Raw genomic sequence first — 19,877 nt, 5'->3', positions numbered from 1 at the left:
AGCATGCCACGTCGGCTCACACAAGCCACTGCGACGCGATTGGACTGGGCTGAGTTGCTGCAACAGCTGCTGTTACTTGACACTGCCATCGGCCAAAAGGCAGCAGCAGCAGCAACAGCAGTCGACAAAGTCGCCAAAGTTTTTGGCCCCAAAAACTTCAATTTTGTGTGGCAACAAAATGTAACAACAACAATAGCAACAATGCTTGGTAACTGCTTGCGCTTAACACTTTCGGTGCGAATTTTAATTTATGCTTTAAGTTTAATTGAAAATTAAATTAGAAAGCAAATGCGACGTCGCTTAAGGGTTAAGTGATCAGAGATTTGAATGCACTGTAAAAGGCAAAAATAATATTTATATTAATTTCAATTAGAGAAGAGAAATAGATATTTGTATACATATATAATTAAATAAAACCGCTGGGCTCTATTTCTTTATCTCTCTATCTCTCAGTCTCCGTCAATCTGTCTATCTTCCTCTCCTTCTATCTCTCAACTTCATGCATAAACTTTAGCAAGCATATATAAATATTTCTTTATTCCATTTCATTTATATTTCTCTCAAGAATTCCAATAAACTAAACTATAAATATTTATGCGCACACAAAATTGTTCATGCTATTTAAATTTATATATTTTTTTATTTCTTTTATTTAAATTCTTCTTCAGGTTCCCTTCACGCACCAAGAAACCAAAACCTGGTGACGACGCCTTTTTTTCTTATTGTTGATCCAGTGAAAAGAGAGAGGGGCAAAAAAATAGTTTAGCAAAATAACATTTATCAATGTCGCCCGAGCTCGTCGCTTTCGCTGCAATGGATTTTGCTCTGTTTGGCTGCGCTTTGAATTGAAGTGCATCAAATAAGTTTGGAGCATGCGAGTTGGAAATTTGTTTGCACACGATGCAACAGCGGTAAGGGCGTGTGTGTGTGTGTGTGTGGGTCGATGTAGACAGGGGCCAGCAGCTGTGCTCCACATTCTTCTACTGGAACCCACACAGCGCACCACTGTCAAAGTATCTGATCAATAATTCAAGTTCGGCTTAAGAAACATTAAAAGTTTTGCAGCTCGGGACTGAATTTAGATACAGATCTAAACTAAGGTTGAAGGCGCTCTGTGTGCCGTTATAGTAGCTGGAAAACATTATCTAAATGGCCTGTGTAAGAGTGATAATAGCATAATCAGCTTATCCACAACTTTTAAGGGTTTTGTCAAGTTCACTTTTGGTAGCAGTGATTAGCTGGCGCATTGAGCTTTAACTTTTACTCTTTATATACTTTGCATTCAATCTTGCAGAGAAGAAAATATTGAAATCGTGTCTAAGATAATTTAATGTAAAACTGAATTGTTTTGTGGCTTTGTCTGGAGGTCTTGGAGGAGAGTGTAGATTTGCTCTGTTCATATGTTCATATTCTCTCTGTCTATATTATAGTCTTCTTAAGTATCTCATTGTTCCTTTTCTCTCACTCTCTCTTTCTCTCTCTCTCTCTGTTTCGGCATATATATATCTTTACTCTATCTAATGGTTGATACATATATCAATTTTGTCTATCTCTTTCTCTACCTCTCTGCCTCCTTCTCTCATTCACCCTCTCTCACCAACCAACCACACCAACCTTACTTTATAATTTTTCATTTATATATCAAAAGTCAGTTAGTCATAAAATCAGTTACGCTTGGTAACACTTCTTCGGCTGTCTCTGGCGACATTTGATTAGCAGTCGGCGAAAAAAGTTTGTCATATTTTGAAAGTTTGCAATTTACTTTTAACATTTTTCATTTTAACATTTTCGCATTTTGCATTTAACATTTGGAAGTTAACATTGTGCAAGGCTTGTTTCTGTTTTATTTCCTTTTCTGGTCTTCAGCAGCAATTTGTTCGCTGTCACTTTGCACGCGGCTGCGACATAAATTTCGCTTTTGCCGACCCAATTCTCAGCGAGAAGGGGTGGGGGTTAGTGCCAGCCAGCGCTGGTTTGGGGAAGGGATGGAAAAGTTCGGTGACTACATAACCGAAAAGCGTTGTCAAAACTTTGCAGTTGGCTTTTGTTTACACAGTGCGGAGAGAGTGTAAAAAACTGAGGGCGAGGCACGTGCGGGCCAAAATCGAGTCGAGTCGAGTCGAGTAACTAACTAAAAATGCAAAAGCAAACAACTAGCAGTGCATATGGTGGGGAGTGCACGACTAACAGATGCTCAGTGAGGATGATAAGGGAGATCGAATTTATTTTATAGCTGAAATATGATAAGTTTAAAATATTGTTGTAGTGTAAATTTCTTAAGTTGTTGAAGATTTAAAAGTTAGAAACTGATTTCATATGCACCCAAATAGTTATATCTTATTTATAAATACATTAAATCAATCATATTTTCTTCAATACTAAATCAAATCTTCGCATATAAAGTCTAGACAATTTTCTATAAGCTCTCCAAAAAGCAAATCTTATTTTACTCAAACTTTAAACTAACACACGCTTTGTCAGCCTTTACATAATGGTTGTAGGGTAGAACGAAAAAAAAAAGGAAAACAAAAATAGACCATAAATAAAAACCACAAGCAACGGCAGCAACAGCAGCAGCAGAGGCAGCAGCAGCAGCGGCAGCGGCAGCAGCAGCAGTAACTGCAACTGCAGCAGTCAGTGATGGCGGCGGCTGCGGCGGTACGCGGCAAAATAATGGAAAAAGTTAGTTTTGCATAACGCGCAGAGTTTGGAGTCTGCGAGTCCAGCGCCACACTTGAAAAATCTGTAAAAGGGCGCCGGTGTGTGTGTGTGTGTATATGTGTGGGTGTGCGCGAGTGTGTGTGCCTGCATAGGACATAGAGTGGATTACAACAGCTGCTGTGGCCCCTAAAACAATGCAGCTAGGCAAAAGACTAACGCCTGCAGATCAGCTACGTGTGAGTGTGTATATAGGTGTGTGTGTGTGTGTGTGTAACCACAACTAGCTTGCATACACACACACACACACACAAACACACGTATGCAGCATTACTGGTAACTGCAGCCAAGGTTAACAGCAGAGCGCCAAGAAAAGAGAGCAGAGAATTTTGCATATTTAGAGCAAACCTCAACCGCAGCCCCTATAAACTAGCCCCCACCCACTCCCAACTTTGCAGTTAACTCTCCACCCCTCAAAACTGGCTGCAAGCCGACAAAGTTGCACTTTTACTGCCAGCTGCAACTGCAGCACTGCGAGAGGGGAATATTTAATGTTTCAGCTGCCGTCGAAGCAATTGCTGCAAAATCGAAAGTTGCATTGAACTTCCTCTGCTGCGGGGTTGCAAGGCTAACAGCAAGCAGCCCTTGAGTTGAGTGGAGTTGAGGCTGAGCTGTCTTTGACCACATTTCATTACATTTTACGGCGACAAATGAAAAAGTGTAGCTGGCAAATACCAAGGCATGGGGCACTGAGTTCATCTAGGAAATGGAAAATTGTGAACGTAGCTGGTGCAGCAGACATTTGCTAAATAAGAATTTAGAGCACATTTTGTGAGAAGAATTTCATAGAACTTAAAGCTATTTAAATGCTTGAGCATAAAGAGGAATATGCAAGAGACAGATAATATGTATTACTATTTTCTTTGTAAGACCTCATATATTGAGTGTATATTTTCATGCAATTTTAAATGAAGTTTAGATTTTCTAATAAAATAACGTAACTTCTTTTAAAAGACGAGTTTTCTCGTTTCGTGTTTTTGCAAGCGCTATTTATATTTATTTACTAAAAATTGAAGTAAAATATGAAAAAATATAAATTTATTAAGATATGAGCAAATTATAATAATAATAAAAAATATAAGTTAATTTAAAAATAGTTAAATCTAAAATAAAATACTTTATAATAATGTAAATTTAAGTTCATACATTAATATGTTTTTTTTTATTAAAATTTTGGTATTATATAGTTATTGATAAAACAAATAAAATTCATAAATTATGAGTACAGAACTTTAGACTCTTCATTATAGAAATAAGCATATATAAACTGGAAAAGAATTAGTTAAAAATAAGTCTTGTAAAAATTCAGAAACTTTTTTTTGATTACTAAATATGATAACACTATTAAATATTAAAAATAAAAAAATAAACTAATCATTATCTACATATGTGCGAAAATTCTATTTTAACTGGATATTTCCCAGCAGTAGAGGACTCTATATATAAACCTTTTTTCAAATAATTAGTAATTTTTCCCAAACTCATTTGTACTAAAATTCTCTATTCTTAACGAAATTTTTATATGGTAAAATATATCGACTCTTTGGACGTAATTATACAATCATAAAATTCAAATATAATTCATTATAAATCACACTTCAGCTTTTAATTTTCTGCCCCAATTCCTTTTAGTTTATTATATCTTTTATATTATTTCTTATTAACAAAATCCCTGCACAATTTTAATTGTTTGATGAAAGAATTATTGTGGAGATTTATGTGAAAACACTTTGGCGAGGATTTCTCTAATTACAATTTTCAGCATTGGCAAACACTTAAAAACTTATTCGCTTCCAAATTACACGCATAATTTATTTAGTAGCTAATTTCGTTCATGGTAACAGTAAAAAAGAAAAACAACAAAAACTTTGCACTTTTTGTCGACATGCATTAGTATAGAGAATGGTGGATGATAAGGTGTGGGTGGGGCGGGAGGTAGGTTGATGGAAAAACATGCTAATTGAATTCCATACAATAATTTCGCTATGCTTTATTCATTAGGCGCATGGAAAAACGCAATGCGGCCAGCAAACAAACAAACTAATTTGCATAATGTTGGGCACACACACAAGCACACGCACACACACACACATAAACAGCGAGAGAAAGAGAGCTATAACTAAATGAGTGAACAAAGTAAATGAATGAAGGCGCGTTTGACAACTTTTACGGCCAAAGCCGGCCAAATGCAAATGAAATAAATAAATATAGAAAATTCGTTGGTGAGGCAAAGTGGCTTACGGCATTAGGACTGCTTTATAAAGTTGGCTATTATCACACACTTACATTAAATGTTGTCTTATAAAACGGAAACAGCAATTCAGTGAAAAAAAAAAAAAATAAAAAAATAATAATAATAGAAAGTAAAAATTAATAAAGTATTTTAAATAAGAACTAGACACTAATATTCTTTAAGCACTTGTTTTTAATAAAAATTCTGTTTACCAAATATGTATTTTATTTTGATAAAACCGTCTTTTAATAATTGAATTATATTTAATTATTTAAACAAATTATTATTTTTGCTATAAAAAAAAACCATATATATTATATTAATTTTTCTGTAAATAAAATTTGTATACACGTTTTACTTAAAATCTGTCTTAGGCGAAACAATAGGCAAATATATTGTCAATCGTCGAATACTTATTCAATCCATCAAGTATAATGAATAAATTGTATATCTTTATAAAAACTGACAATATATTTTATTATTAATATACGAAGTGTTAATTATTTAGCGACTCTACTTCACATATTTGATTCAAAATATAGAGTTCTTTCACAATTTTCAACACAATTGCTTCACATATCTTATAGTCAATCATTTTGAATTAAAAAAAAAAAAAGTTATAATAATTATAAAATTAAATAAAAACAATGCTTATAATTGCATTTCGTTTAAATGAAAAAAAAAAAACGGGTTAATCACTTTTATTTAAATAATTTACCTAAGCTATTTTAATTATTTTAAATACTTTTTTTTTTAAATATTAAATTATGTATACTCATAATATATATGTACTCATATATGTATATATTAAAATGAAAACGTCGTTTAAAAAGAAAAACTCTTGTTTATTTTAAAACTATACAGCAAGAATATAACTATTAGGTTCGAAGTAAAACTCTCAAATGTTGTTGCTAACAACTTCTGCTAGCACTTTTAAGTCATTTATAAACTGGACAAATTTCTGTCACTTTTTTGTTTGCTCAAAAATTTGCAAAATATTTTGCCACATTCTCATAAACACAAAAAATAAAATACAGAATAGAAAAATTTTTTCGTGTGGAGCTCGCGGCAATTGCTCGCTTGCCAAATTGAATATTTAAATAAAAACAAAACACAGCGAGCGGGCAGAGGGCAAAAGGCGACGCTTTAAAAGAGTCAGATAAGTGCCTCAACTGTGTGGTGTACGACCGTGTGTGTGTGTGTGTGTGTGTGTGTATTTGTGTATGTGTACAGAGAAGGAAGCGGCTACACGAATTGCCACTTAAAAATTCAAAAGTTTTGTGGCTGCCGCATATGGCAGAGCAAAGCAGAAGCAGCAGCAGCAGCAGCAGCTCAACCGATGCTGGCGGCGACGGCAGCGGAAGTGGCAGCTGGGTAACACAAAAATAACAACAACAAAACGGAGCTGCAAAGCTGCTCACACAATTGCCTAACACAACAATAATAACAATAACAACAACAAAATGCGCGGCTTTTTGGGTTAGCCCAATACGCGTATATATATGCAAAGCTCCATATATATATATTCTTTGTTTTTTTTTTTTTTAAACCTTAACCCGAATTAAATGGCGACAGCGGCGCAGCTGAGCCAGCATTTTGTTTTGACTTTTTTGTGTTATTATATATTTTGCAAATTTAATTTAAATTTTGCGGCCATTTGCATGGGAAATTCCCAACGCATCGTGCAAATATTTGTTGTGCAAATATTTTTGTTCCTGTCAGCCAGGATGAAAAGAATTTCCACGCACACACACACGCAGAGAGAGGCACACAGACAACCGCTCAGGCAAGCAAAAAGTTAGCTTCTAATAAAAATTGCGTGTTGCATACTTGCAGAGGCCAAAGAGCCTGAACCAATGAGAGGAAAGCCTCGCAATTGCGATTTGTGCTAAAAATAAATCAAAAGCGACGACCGTTACTCTTAAAGTCGCGCTCAACCGGTCGCCACACCTCTAGCTCGCTCGCTTGCTCGCTAACCTGCTCACTTTTTAGCGGTACTTGCCTGGCTGTCGAGTTTAGCTGCAGCTTCAGTTACAGTTACAATTCAACTTTTGCACTGGCGGAAATGTATTCCAATTTCTTTTTGCACTCACCAACACACTGGCGCGCTCGTACGCTCGTACGCTCGCACGCACGCACACAGAGACAAACACAAGCGACAAGCCGGCAGCGAACAGAAACAGAAACAGAAGCGAAAACGAGCTCACGACAATTTTGGGTGCGCTTTGCTTTAAAGGCTGCTTTAAACCGAAGTCGAATTATTTTGGCGAAAATACAATTAATGACACGATGTTAGCTGTCGTTTCGATTTTTGATTCGGATTTGCACGTTTGTTAAATTTTTACAATTTTACAATATATATATATATATTTCTGCATTTAAATAAAAATTTTTGTTATTGTTGTTGTTGTTGGTTTGCTCATTTCAGCCAATCGCGTCGCGGCCGACGCAACGCGTGGATTCGCAGTCGCTGTGAACAAATTGTTGACCGCACGATTCAGTGGCAAAACGAAGACTGAAATCCGCCAGTTGGCGCACTCGTTATTTTATACGCTCGCAGCCGACAGGCACACACACACATGTACCAAGGCACATTAACACGGACACGAACCCATCGGTGCTGGCAGAGTTGTAAAACAGAGCGCACGACTGTTAACAGTCGCACAGGAGTTTTGTGGTGAGTTACAGCCGTGAGAGTCTTACAGCTGTTTAGGCTGTTAGCTTAACAGTTTGTTATTGCGAGTAGCCCTAGAGGCAAATGAATATATGCAGATTCATATTAATTTAATAATTTAAGAATAATAAAAAAATAAAAATATATACATCATTTTGTAGAAAATAATTAATTAATTTACATTAAATGTTCTTAAAAATATAAGAAATTTCCTTTCAAATATTGTGCCCACACTTTTATATATTTATTTACCATTTAAACTTAACATTGAATTTTATAAAATTCAACTTTATCCGCTCGCAGGCGCTCCTGCCATAACAGTGCTATAAAAACTTATCCGTTTACAGGCTGCGCACCTAACACAACAGCCCCTGTTGGTTTAACAGTTGCAGGGTGGCTGTTGTCTGTGCTAAGGGGTAGCAAAGTGTAGCACAGTTTCCAGCAGATGAAACGGTTAACATGCCCCTGCCAGTCAACAGCGCTGCTAGTTAGCCAAACAGCTTAACATTACGCTGTTATGTTAGCCACAACTATTTAAAATACCATAAATTTCATATTGAAGATGTCCCATTAGAAAAAAAGAAAAATAAGATGTCGAGAGTTGGAAGAAAAAATGCTAAAAGCTGCGCATAAATAACGCCACGCAGCGAGCGTTACAAGATATATACATATATTGCATATATATATATATAAATATATAAAGTGCATGGGTCACCAGCGACGAGCTGAAATAAATTGTATTTAGTTGGGCAATTTATGGGCAGCAACAGCGACGCTAGAAGTGCAGCCGCAGCAGCGGATCGAGTCGAGTCTCCCCCACACACTCATGCACACCCACTTACACACACACACACACACATGCATAATTCAGGGGCATGTCAATGGATGCAATTGTAAACGGCGTCTTACGGTGCTGCCCATTTTTTTAGGAGTGTTCAAAAGGCTAAATCAAAAGCTAAGAATGGGAGAGCTAAACGGAGTTTTGGCTACATTAAGATAATTTTAGCGAAGTAATAGCTACATATAATCTTTTATCAATATCGTATCTCAATAAAAAGAAAAACCTAGTTCTTGATGGAATCTTAAAAAAAAAAAAAAATTAAATTGAAAACTAAATTAAATACCTTTTAAAATTGAATTAGATCAAGACACGGACTTAAGGAAAGCAAATAAATATGCATAGTGTAAAAATAATAATTGGAAAAAAAGCATGGAAAATCAGACTTAATTCCATAAATTAGCACGATATATAAAAGTCTTCCATTGTGTGAGTAACTACATTTACAGCTTCACGCATTCAGCACCTCACAAACATGAGCTTTTATGTGAAATAAATACGAAAATATAATAAATACTAAAAGGGTTTACTGGGCTTCTAGACGATGAATCTTTTATAAGAAACTCGAGAAGCTTAGTTCACTTCTGATTAGTAACTAGTTGAAAAGTTTAATGAACGTAGAACATCTCAATATATATATTGTTCAAGATAGGTAATATATATAGATTTGGATATTTTGCCTATTTCCTAATCGGTTCAAATGAACTTTTTCAATATATAAAGAATACGACAAGAATAAGACATTTCCAAATGCATTTTTTTATTACAGTCTGATATCTTTTAAGTATGTTACATCCGATAACATGCTCTGATTCCACGTTAAAAACAAGCTGCCATGAAATGCGCATCACTGTCTCTTGACGTTGATTTTGTTGTTGCTGCGGATAGCATTGCCTTTGTTTCACTTGCTTATTTTGTTGCTGCTGCTTCTTCTTTTTTTTGCAAATTATTTATTGCTCACGCGGGGCATGCCGATGGGTGCGGCGGCGCGGGGGCGCGGCAAGTGTGGGGGGATCAGTCGAGAGCAATGGCTAATGTGTAATTCAATAGAGTAAATAATGTGCATCAATTTTCAGCTCAATAACGCATGGAATACAAATGCGAAACATGTGCAAATATGTGCACACACACACAGACACACTAACACACACACATACACACAGATATAGAGAAATAAATATCTAGCCACACAGGCAGACACAGACACACGCTCTAGCTGCCTCTCGCTCGCACTTGCACACTCGTCAACATTTTGTGCGATGCGTTTCCGTTTCCGTTTTTCCTCGGCAGCCACATTGTTTGCTCTTTGTCTTGGCAGCTCGCAGCTCGCAGCTTTTTAGCCGCGTTTATTTGTTTTCGATGTTGTCTTGGCACACACACACACCGAAAGACTCTCACACATACTTGTGAAAAATTGCATTGGTTTTGCAATTTGTTTTTTGTTTGCTTCCGCCTCTTAGCTGCAAGTTAAATGATTATTTCGCAGCGATCGTCGAGTGAAGTCGAGCTTGGAACTGTTATTAATGAGCATCAATTCAATTGCCTCATAAATGGTTGCATTTATGAGCAGCTCTGCCACATTTGCATAAATAACTGTAAACAGTTGTGCAAGGCAAATGGCTAAGGTGCAACAGCAATGGCCACTGCAGCAGCAACTGCAGCAACTCTAGTGTAACAACCGAACAGTTAAGCAATAATAACAACAAACAGTGTTGCTAGAGCTGAGTATGCTCGACTAAAAAATGCTCTGTAAGCAATCGATATTTTGTAGCCCATCATATCGGAGAATATTTAGAGATAAAATATAAAATATGAAATATAAAATATAAAATATAAAATATAAAATATAAAATAAAAAAATAAAATATAAAATAGAAAGAAAAAATAGAAAATGAGAAAAGATAAAAAGAAAAAGATAGAAAAGAGAAAATAGAAAATATGAAATAGAAAATATAAAAAATAAATTAAAAGATAAAATTAAATAAAAGAAAAAGATAAAAATAAATATAAAAGAAAAAGAAAAAATAAAATATAAAATATAAAATAAAAATTAAAATGAAAATAAAATAAGCTAAAATATAAATAAAATATAAAATATAAAATATAAAATATAAAATAAATATATAAAATATAAATTATAAATTATAAATTATAAAATATAAAATATGAAATATAAAATATAAAAAAAAATATATAAAATATAAAATATAATATATAATATATAATATACAGTATATAAAATATAAAATATAAAATATGAATTGTAAAATATAAAAAATATATTCTACATTTTTCCCCTACTTCGAAAAATCCACATTTCCATCATAAAAACTTGCACTATTTACAGGGTATTTGCAGGCAAACAAATTGGCTCAAATTAAACTTGCTACGCCTTAGCTACTTGTGACAAGGCTGAGTTAGCTGGCAACTGGCAACAATTGTTGTTGGTACTCGTGTTATTTCTGTGCCGTTTGCCACGCCCACACACAGCCTTTGACTAGTTTTTGGCAAAAAGAAAAAAGAAAACCAAACAAAAATTTGTTGCTTTATGTGGCAGCTGAGTAATTAACACAGAAGTTTGTTAACTGGCTGTAAAAGAAAGTAGAGAAAGTGGAGCGAGAGAGAGAGAGAGAGAGAATGCCTCCAAGCTTCGATTTCATGCACCATTTGCTCGACTTTTGCTGGGTGTGCGTGTGTTGGAAGCTCTCAAGGATTTGTTGAGGCCAAATGCCACTGCAACAGCCATCAAGCATGCTTGCAGCAACTTTGTGGCATGTGCTAATAACACCTACAACAAACACACACACACACACGCACTATAAACAAAAATCTTTTGTTTGGTTGCAAAAATGCTCTGGAGAAGGCATTTGAGCAATTGGGAAACTGCATTAATTGAATAAGAAATGGCTAGTGTACGTAAAATGGAATAGACTTTTGTTTATTTTTTCTAATCTGGTGTGCAGATAATACTCGAAAATTTAAATGATTTAAGGGAATTGGTCTCTGATGAGAAATAATCTCTCATTTTCGTCAAATTTCTGCGCTGCTCACAAAGATATGTTTTTATCACAGCTGTGCTTTTATAAGGATATACTCATCTCACATTAACTGCTCTCGTTAAGCTTCTACCTGCTGTTCCCATTTTAACTCACATTTTTAAGAGCAAGCTTAATTCACATTCCAGGTGCTCAAATCCTAAAATAATATGTTGACTCGAAATTTTCTTGCGAGCTTAACTCAAATCATAACACGCATACGCACTTACTTACGTTAATTACCTTGCCTACATACATACATATACATATGTATGTTAATTTTATGCTCTGCTAAGTCAATGACTCTCAAGAAAAAAAGCTCTCAATAAAGCTTTGCTCTGATAAACTCTACAGCATTACCGATCGCTATGCCAAAGCCGCACCTCCAACACACACACACACACAAACCTCTGCACTCTCATGTTTCGTTTCTATCGTTCTCACAAGTCATTGGGCAAGTCTTATCGCTCATCAATCAGAAGAGCTCCACACTCTCACTCACACACACACACACACACATTCGCTTGCCAATGACTTGCAGTTAGTTGCGTTGTTCTTCTTGCACTCAGTTGCCTTCGTAGAGCAATTTACGCTGAGCACGTGCTATAAATTGGCCCTAGTCAGCGATATATACATATATCTGTATCTGGACATTATCACTTTGCCGGCTGACTTGTTCGCGCTGCACTTGCAGTTAATTAAAAAATGTTGGCCCAACGATTTATGTGGGCTAATTGGATTTGGCCCACACGTGAATTTCAATTGCAGTTGCAATTTGTTGTGTATGTGTGCAGTAAAACGTCTTCAAGTGCTTTATCAAGTTGACTTCCTGTGCCTGTGCCTCCCTCTCTCTCTCTCTGTCTCCCTCACACACTCACACCCACATAAATTGCTTTGCTCTGCTCATAAATTTTGTTGTTGAACTGGAAAATTGCTTTCCAGCTGTTGATTGTGCTGCTAAACGTTGCCACTTATTAATTTGTTTATTATTCACCTCTAATCACTCGCACTCAATTCACCTCACCCCACCATCGGCTCATGCAGCGACTAATCCATAAAGCCGTTTAGCATTCAGCTCCAGCTACTGTCCATCTCACTCTCTCTCTCTCTAACGCACACAAACACATACACACGAGCGCTCTCTGGGTTGACAGGCAACAACAAATGTACAAAAATTTGTTAACATCAAAAAGTACATTAAAGGCTCAAGGAATGCGCTTTCGTGCGGAAATTGCTTACGTGCGCGGCATTAACAAATGACATGCTGTATGCGACGGCCGACGGCGTATAAGAGTATAAGACTCACTTGCCTACACCACCCATCCACCCCGCTTGCTAGCTCTCCCTCTTCATCTGACTCACTCTCTATGCTACTGTTTCGGGGTTGCGCCTTTGCCTCTGTGTGTAGAACGTGTGGAACTTGTCGCTTTGTCGCCCAGCCTTCAGCCATTGGCCAGCGGTGGTGAGTTTGTATGTGCGCTTATGCGCATACTGTGTGCGAGCAACAAGTGTGTAGAGTTTGCGTTTGCACGCGTGGAGACTCTTTGCCAGTGCACTGTTAAGTTTAACAGTGCTCTGTTACTGAGGGTGGTTGATATGCTACGACTACAACTACCACGACTCTTTTTAACTGACAAACAAAATAATTAAAAACTGTAAGAGGCAACCAAAAAAGAGACATGTAAAAGCAACAAAAATACCAATTGCATTGCGAGCCACACACTGCCGTTGACTGCGCTGCTCGCTTCGCTGTTGTCATTGGCGTTGCTTGTGTAAAGCTTTTCATATTACAGCACAAATACACCAAAGGCTAAAGGCGACAGAATACAAGCGTTTGACCAATCCCTTCCACTCTCCCATGCCACACACACGCAGAGAGCATGCACATGTATGGATGTGTGTGTGTACGAACAACATCTCAGTTTTCACACTTGCTGCAGTTGCAGTGGCTGCGCCGTGTCAATTGCTGTTTTAATATAAAATACCCTGCAGGAATTTATATGTTAAACGGGGTGTTATGCAGTATATGTCGAAAATATCAGATAATTATAAATGAATAAAAATGCAAAATTTTTAAAAATATTAAATGACTATTGAGCAGAAATGTAAAATATTTTAATAACATAATTTAAAAAAATAAAATGCACAATTTAAAAAAAATTAAATGGATTTTAACAAAAAAAAAAATTAAAATAAAATAATAATAATAAATTTTTTTTTATGTTGTACATATGTACGCCTGTATTTTATTTTGTTATTAAAAATTTTGATCACACTGTTGTTGTTTTTATTTAATGATAAGATTACAAAAATTACACAATTACAAAAATAAATAAATCAAGAAAATATTTTAATATGCATTTATCAAGACAATAAAATGAAACGAAATGAAGCTAAAATGAGCAATTCTGGATTTTCGTTATCTATAACGTTTTTTTATTCAAATCAATAGCAAAACCACTCCAAATTTAATACAAAAATTATATTTTATTTATTTTGCATTCGACTTAACTAAGTTGAAGTTTCGAATTCAGCCAAAAACTACATTTAGTTAAGGAAATACTTTCTAGAGAAATTTCAAAGGTATTCCAAACGCTTTGGTTTCCTTCATAGTTTCCAGCATAACTTGCCGTGGAGCATTGATACGTCTGTCTGAGCTGCAGGGAATGCACAGTGAAGCGAGCAGATATGTGGGCGGAGTGGAGCGGGCCTTGAGGCGACGAGGACGTTCGTCAGTTTGGTGGATATAAAATGTCAATAAGCTCCAATAACGCAATTGAAAGACTGAGGCAGCTTTTGCTGCGGCTAAGGGGACAGCGAAAATGACACGGAAAAGGCGAGTGGGGCGCAACTGCTGCTCTGCGGGGGCAACATTAATGGGCTTGCAGGCTGCCCAGCGAGCCGTGTGGCAAGTTCCAGTTCCACAGCGCAGCGGCATGCGGCTCAAGTTGCAGCAATTTCCCAACGCCCGTTGCCACCCTTCCGTACTTTTGGCCCGCGGCGACTGCCAAGTAATTTCAAGCTTAAAGAAGCTGCAAATTGATTACGCGCTGAAAATGCGGTGGGCGTGGCCTTTATTGCAAATAACTGAAGAGCACTTCAAAATAACAGTTAACAAACAGGACAAACATCAGACGCGCGCCTCCTGCTCCCGGCTACGGCTGCGGCTATGGCTTCCCCTCTGCGAGGGCGGGGGCAGCTCGCGCATCTCCTCCGACGAACGGCCCAGCACAATGCGACGCGACGACTTCGGTGTGGGCTCCAACGACTTCTGCATCGATGGACGCGGCGTGGAGGCGGCCAAGCTGGGCGAGGGCGTGCCACTCACAATGGGCTTCTTGTTGTTCCACACGCAGAGCACGAAGCGCAGTTCCTTGACGAGAGCTTGCTTATAGGTGAGCTGGTAATAAGGACAAGAGAAGAGATAAGTGAGATATAGATCTTATCTGAGAGAGAACGGGGGAGAGTAGGGTAATTGAGATTATAATACAATATATCTCTGTAACACCAAAATGTTAACTCCATTATAAATATTAACTTGTCTAAAATCTAGAGCAACTACTCACACGTTCATCGAGTGCCACCTGCCCCACATAGACCGCAAATTCAATGATGCCAATGATGAAGGCAATCAGAATGCCCACGTAGAGAGTGTAGAAAATGCCGCGCAGCTCCTCGAAGTTCATGTCGGGCGTGGCATCCGGATCGGGTTCCTCCATGCACGTGAAATTCGAGTTCTTCCACCATTTTTGCTTTAGGTTATAGAGTTCGCCCTGTTCGCTCAATCGCAAGATCGCCACACTCAAATTGGATCGATATTCCGCCCCGAAGGGTACGGCAATCGCGTAATGTTTCTCGCCAAATTTCTCGCCCACGGAGCGCAGATCGCAGTGCTGTTCGCGATTGTACTCCAGCGTAGTTGTTTCCATGAGGAACATGTAGTCACCCATGCTGGTCAGAACGCGCTCGACGCCCTCGTCGTTGTCCTTGGTGTAGGCCGAGGGGTCGTCGTTGTTCATCAGATTGAAGGCCAAGCGATAAACCGTTTCATTCGACTCCGCGAGCAGATTGTAGGTGCTGCCACCGTAAATGGTGCCAAATTTGACAGCCTTCTGGGAGCTGAGACTCTTGAGGTCCGTTATGCTGCCCTCCATCTTGGAGCTGGTCAAAAAGGCAGCCAGATTGGCCGTATACGAGTTGGCTATAATGATGGCAAAGATCCACCAGGTGGCCTCGAAGAGGCGCACCTGCGGACTGCGCGGCAGGATATCGCAGCCAGCCGTCATGATCGACGCAACGGTCAGCCAGAAGGTGTTGTGAAGATGCCACTGATTCTCGAGCGTGTCCGGATCGCGATTGCAAGGATGTGGATTCTCCCATTCCGCCTTGGCAATGCTAAAAGAAAGTCGTATCAGATGATCACTGTTCTAGTTCGCAGGACTATAAGTAGAAAACTATCGATAGCACTCTCGAATTATCGAATTTGTACTTTAAAAGACTTTAATTTCCCAGCACTACCTTAAACTATCTCGACTTACCGCGCTATGATCACCTTCAGAAATGACATGGCGAACACAGAGATGAGAATCCACACCCAGACCGAGCCGCCAAAGGGCTCTAAGAAGGCGTGCAGCTTCTTTTCCTTGGGCGGGCTCTTGTAGGCCAAAATGCTGACGCCCAGCTGCATAAACGGCACCGTAAAATCCACCGCAGTGCGACGTGCTTGGGTAATGGTCAGGTCGCAGATGCCCATGTGGGCGTCCTGAAAAAGCAAAAAACATTTTAGATGGAGGCTGAGTTAACTCAAATGCTAACGAAATAATGTTGAGTCCTTGTTAAAAATCCAAAAAATACTTCTGGAAACAGATACTATGTTTAATCTCCGTTATATTTGGAATACAAATATTTCGTATAGTTATGAATCACTTCATGATTGCTCAACATTCCTCATCTATCTCCTTTTTCCACACTCTACTCACATTATTGATAATTTCGCCAATGATGCCGTTCCATTGCTTGGTATCCTTGTCCTGCTTGCCGTACTGCTGATCAGCGACCGGCACAAAGACATACTCGAAGCCGACCTCTTTGGCAATGGCATCGATAAGGTCCACGGCATAGCCCTGATAGATGGCGTTGCCCGTCAGATTTAGCTCCATGGCCGTTTCGTTGCGACTGAAATAGGGCGGGCCGATGCGTGTGGCAACTCGATAAACAATTTTCTTCTGCACCTTCATCTCGACGTCGAGAAGTGTGATTTGGCCCCTCGTATCCCAGACGGCCACACCTATGTTGTCGGTGGGATCATAAATTTCAATATTGAAGTTAATCCGCTGTCCATCCTCGTCAAATTGTAAATGGCTGGTGCGAAAGTTTGTGTTGCCCACGCCGGAAGTCTGCGCCGCACGGATTCAATGTGTTAATGCAATCAGGAACAGAATCCTCGCACTTCCCTCTGCCACTTACCCCCTTCATTAGGCGCGTCAAATAGCGACCCATCTGCCAAACCCGACCGCCTGCCGCGGCCGACTCACAATTCATGCGCGGCACCATCATGCGATCCGGATAGAAGTAGGAAGCGTTTCGCCAGGCCTGCACAAACAGCTGAAGTCCATCGTAGAGCAGGTCATGTAGTATAGTGCGCGGTGGCTCATTGTTCTCCGAGACAACATTATCCCTCTGCGTCACATAGCCATACAGCTGAGCGTGCTGTAAGCATTACATAGATGTCGCTAATTGACTGAGGGAGAGAATTATGCAGATAGACATCTGACTTACCGGCGGCGGCGCAGGATTGAGCAGCATGCGAGCTGCTGTTATATTCACAGCAAATGTTTCATTATCCGCAGTTAGATCCTCTAAGTGATCATTGTACGTCTCCAGATTGGTGAGGAAAATGTGCTAAGAATTAAGATTTTATATATTTTTAAGAAATTTAGTAAAAGAAAAAAGTTTTTTTTATGTTCATATTCTAGATATGCTAAATTATAAATCATGGTTCATCAACATACTACTACATAATATTTACATACTAAATAGTAAGTAATAAATATTAGAACTCATATATCCATATTTCACGCTTTAACCAACGGACAACTTATAAATTATTTGTCTATAGAATAATAAATAGAGGAATATTTATTAAGACTCTAAAGACGAGAAGAAACATAAAATTACTAGAAATAAATCACATCTCGATAATTATCGATTTTTATCAATATACCACACGCTCACTTACATTAAACTGTCCCGTCAGTCCGAATTCCGATGAAGAGTTCAGCAGCTCCACGAGCATATCGGGCACACAGTCGAGCACCACACGCCGCTCCCCTTTGATGCTCTTCCACATGACACGAAAGTCGTCGCCCCTCTGAAACTTGCGAACGCGCACCACATCGCTGTGCACCTCGCGCAGCTGCAGAAGATCCTGCAATCGAGCAGAGGCCCTAGCTAGCAGAGCGATTGACGAGTGAATGGAGAGTCAGTGAGCTAATGGAGGACTACTTACGATCATCTGCATCATAGACTATTGTGAATTTGCGCCAGCCGAAATTGTGAATTATATCGGCGTAGGCCTTCGAGAGTATCAGCAGCGAGGGATACATATTAAGAGTCATCTGATGGTTGGGCTTCTCCTCCATATACTCCTCATCGGCCACATCGAACTCTATGTGCGGTATGCCAGAATTGTTCGCCACCAAGGCAACGATATCTGAAAGATTGTGAATGGGAAGATGTTGTGGGATTGGGTATGGACTGACTGAATGAGTTTGGAATTTAAAACTGATCGTCAGTAATATAAGATTTCTTTCTTGTTGAGTTTGTAAACAGAGGCGGCGAAAAGGTTTTGAGTAAGGATTATAGATAGATTAAAAATTATTAGTATTTGCCTAATCCATAATCGGGAATCAACTTATTGAAACTAAAGCGCTCTATTTTATACGACACATATTTCAATAATATTGTTATTTTATTCTTAGTTAATTCACATAAGTATTGGGATTGTATATTGGGACTATTTATACCAGATAGTTATCATAAAGAATATGAAAATTTGTTGACTTTCACTGTTTTATCGGACTTCCAATCAATAAGTTATCTAAGATGTTTCATCGTTATCCATAAAAAACATGTGTGCCGAAATTCATGAACATTCCTTTACGGTTAGCAGTTCCCTTAGATACATTCGAATCAATATGCCTGCATCTCTCGTAGAAGCTTTCGTTCTTCTATTGATAAACAAATTTATTTGGCTTTTTGCTTTGTCTGTCATTCGCTTGTGAGCTTTCGCCGAACCGTGCTCTTTTCTTTTCTTTATTTTGCTCGCTCGTTCTATACAAAGTCTGTACCCACATGGAACGCCAATGGATCGTTTACCCCTCCCTTCGATACTCACCGCTGGCCGATTGTGAACTTGGTCCGAAAATAGCTGCGACACCATTATCTATGAGATCGCATGCTGAAAGCAAACTCAATTTTTTTAGTATTTTTATGTTTTATGAGCTTTTTCTTATATTTATTGGGGAACGGTAACTGAAAATACGCACCGTATTCCTGTAGCATAACGCTGCCATCTTCCGGCTTCAGGCGTTTTATCAACGGATTAAATCTTAAAGTTTGTTCCGCTTCGGGCCCATTAATGGAATTTACAACAGCCAGAAATTCCTTCTCTAGCTCCAGTTCATTGTCATAGAAAAAGGCGCCTGCATAGCATGAGACCAAATATCTATGTATATATATACATAGCTGTATCTATGTCTATAGTTGCCTCACCAATGTTGATTTCTTGTTGCAGAGTCTCGTGCAACAAAAATGCACTCCACATGCAGCACAGCACAATAATTCCATGCCACATTTTTCGTCTCTTTTTTCTGGAATTTTCAGCACATTGCAGCAAAACAAATATTTGAACGAATTCTGGGCCACACAAATATTTGGTGTATTACGCTGTGTGTGCGCTTCGGAAGTGAGTCGAAAACTGCGCAGCTTTTTCACGAGCATTTCATTTCAGCGATCACAGCGGAAAAGTCATTTAGAAAATGTCAAAAGTTGTGTGTATTTTTGTTTATGGAAAAAGCTTCGATCAGCTGTTCCAGCTGTTACTGAAACAGCTGATCAATAGCCTGAAATTATTTTCGACTGATTTGTAAATGAATTGAATTTATGATATTTAATAATAGATGCCTTTACTGTATAAGCTGCGTTAGAAGCGACTTCTTTTATGTATTCTTTACAAGTTTTCCCAAAGTTTCTGATGTCATTTTTGTCAACTTATATACAATTGATCTTGATCCCACTTTTTTTTATAATATTTCAAAAATATTTTATAGCAAATAATACTCGCATAATACCTAAATATTTTGTATAAATCTCAATCAA

The 19,877-nt window shown here is 38.2% G+C and overlaps 2 protein-coding genes and 1 long non-coding RNA gene across 3 annotated transcripts in view; 1 reads left to right on the top strand and 2 right to left on the bottom strand.

Annotated features, from left to right (window-relative positions):
- Positions 1–7,465, bottom strand: part of Tmtc2 (Transmembrane O-mannosyltransferase targeting cadherins 2) — a 54,015-nt gene extending 46,550 nt beyond the window's left edge. Inside the window, exon 1 of the mRNA XM_030382722.2 lies at positions 7,045–7,465. The gene's annotated coding sequence lies outside the window, so the exon portion shown is untranslated. The remainder of the gene's footprint in view (positions 1–7,044) is intronic.
- A 76-nt stretch (positions 7,466–7,541) lies between these two features.
- LOC149091818 (uncharacterized) lies at positions 7,542–8,343 on the top strand. Its single transcript, XR_016196536.1, has 2 exons — positions 7,542–7,628; positions 8,188–8,343. It is a non-coding gene; the product is annotated as an uncharacterized LOC149091818 (long non-coding RNA).
- Positions 8,344–14,541: 6,198 nt separating this feature from the next.
- GluRIIC (Glutamate receptor IIC) lies at positions 14,542–19,517 on the bottom strand. Its single transcript, XM_030382726.2, has 11 exons — positions 19,272–19,517; positions 19,046–19,201; positions 18,895–18,957; positions 18,007–18,210; positions 17,737–17,948; positions 17,277–17,399; positions 16,965–17,207; positions 16,478–16,894; positions 16,037–16,260; positions 15,065–15,893; positions 14,542–14,898 (listed from the first exon to the last, which is right to left on the bottom strand). Exons 1-11 carry the CDS (start codon positions 19,351–19,353, stop codon positions 14,629–14,631), a joined length of 2,823 nt encoding a protein of 940 aa, XP_030238586.1. The 5' UTR covers positions 19,354–19,517; the 3' UTR covers positions 14,542–14,628.
- Between the last annotated feature and the right edge of the window lie 360 nt (positions 19,518–19,877).

Source organism: Drosophila navojoa, chromosome 3 (genome assembly GCF_054131105.1).
Source record: "Drosophila navojoa isolate 15081-1374.11 chromosome 3, UAZ_NAV_1.0, whole genome shotgun sequence".
NCBI lineage: Eukaryota > Metazoa > Arthropoda > Insecta > Diptera > Drosophilidae > Drosophila > Drosophila navojoa.
Note: the sequence above shows the minus strand (reverse complement) of the source record. Positions and strands in the feature narration are given on the sequence as shown.

Excerpts from the sequence above, each read along its gene's own strand:
- GluRIIC (XM_030382726.2), bottom strand. The coding sequence starts at position 19,353 with ATGTGGCATGGAATTATTGTGCTGTGCTGCATGTGGAGTGCATTTTTG. Across the intron at positions 17,208-17,276 it reads TCAATCCTGCGCCGCCGCCG|CACGCTCAGCTGTATGGCTA; the intron begins GTAAGTCAGATG and ends TAATGCTTACAG. Across the intron at positions 14,899-15,064 it reads AGGTGGCACTCGATGAACGT|CTCACCTATAAGCAAGCTCT; the intron begins GTGAGTAGTTGC and ends CCTTATTACCAG.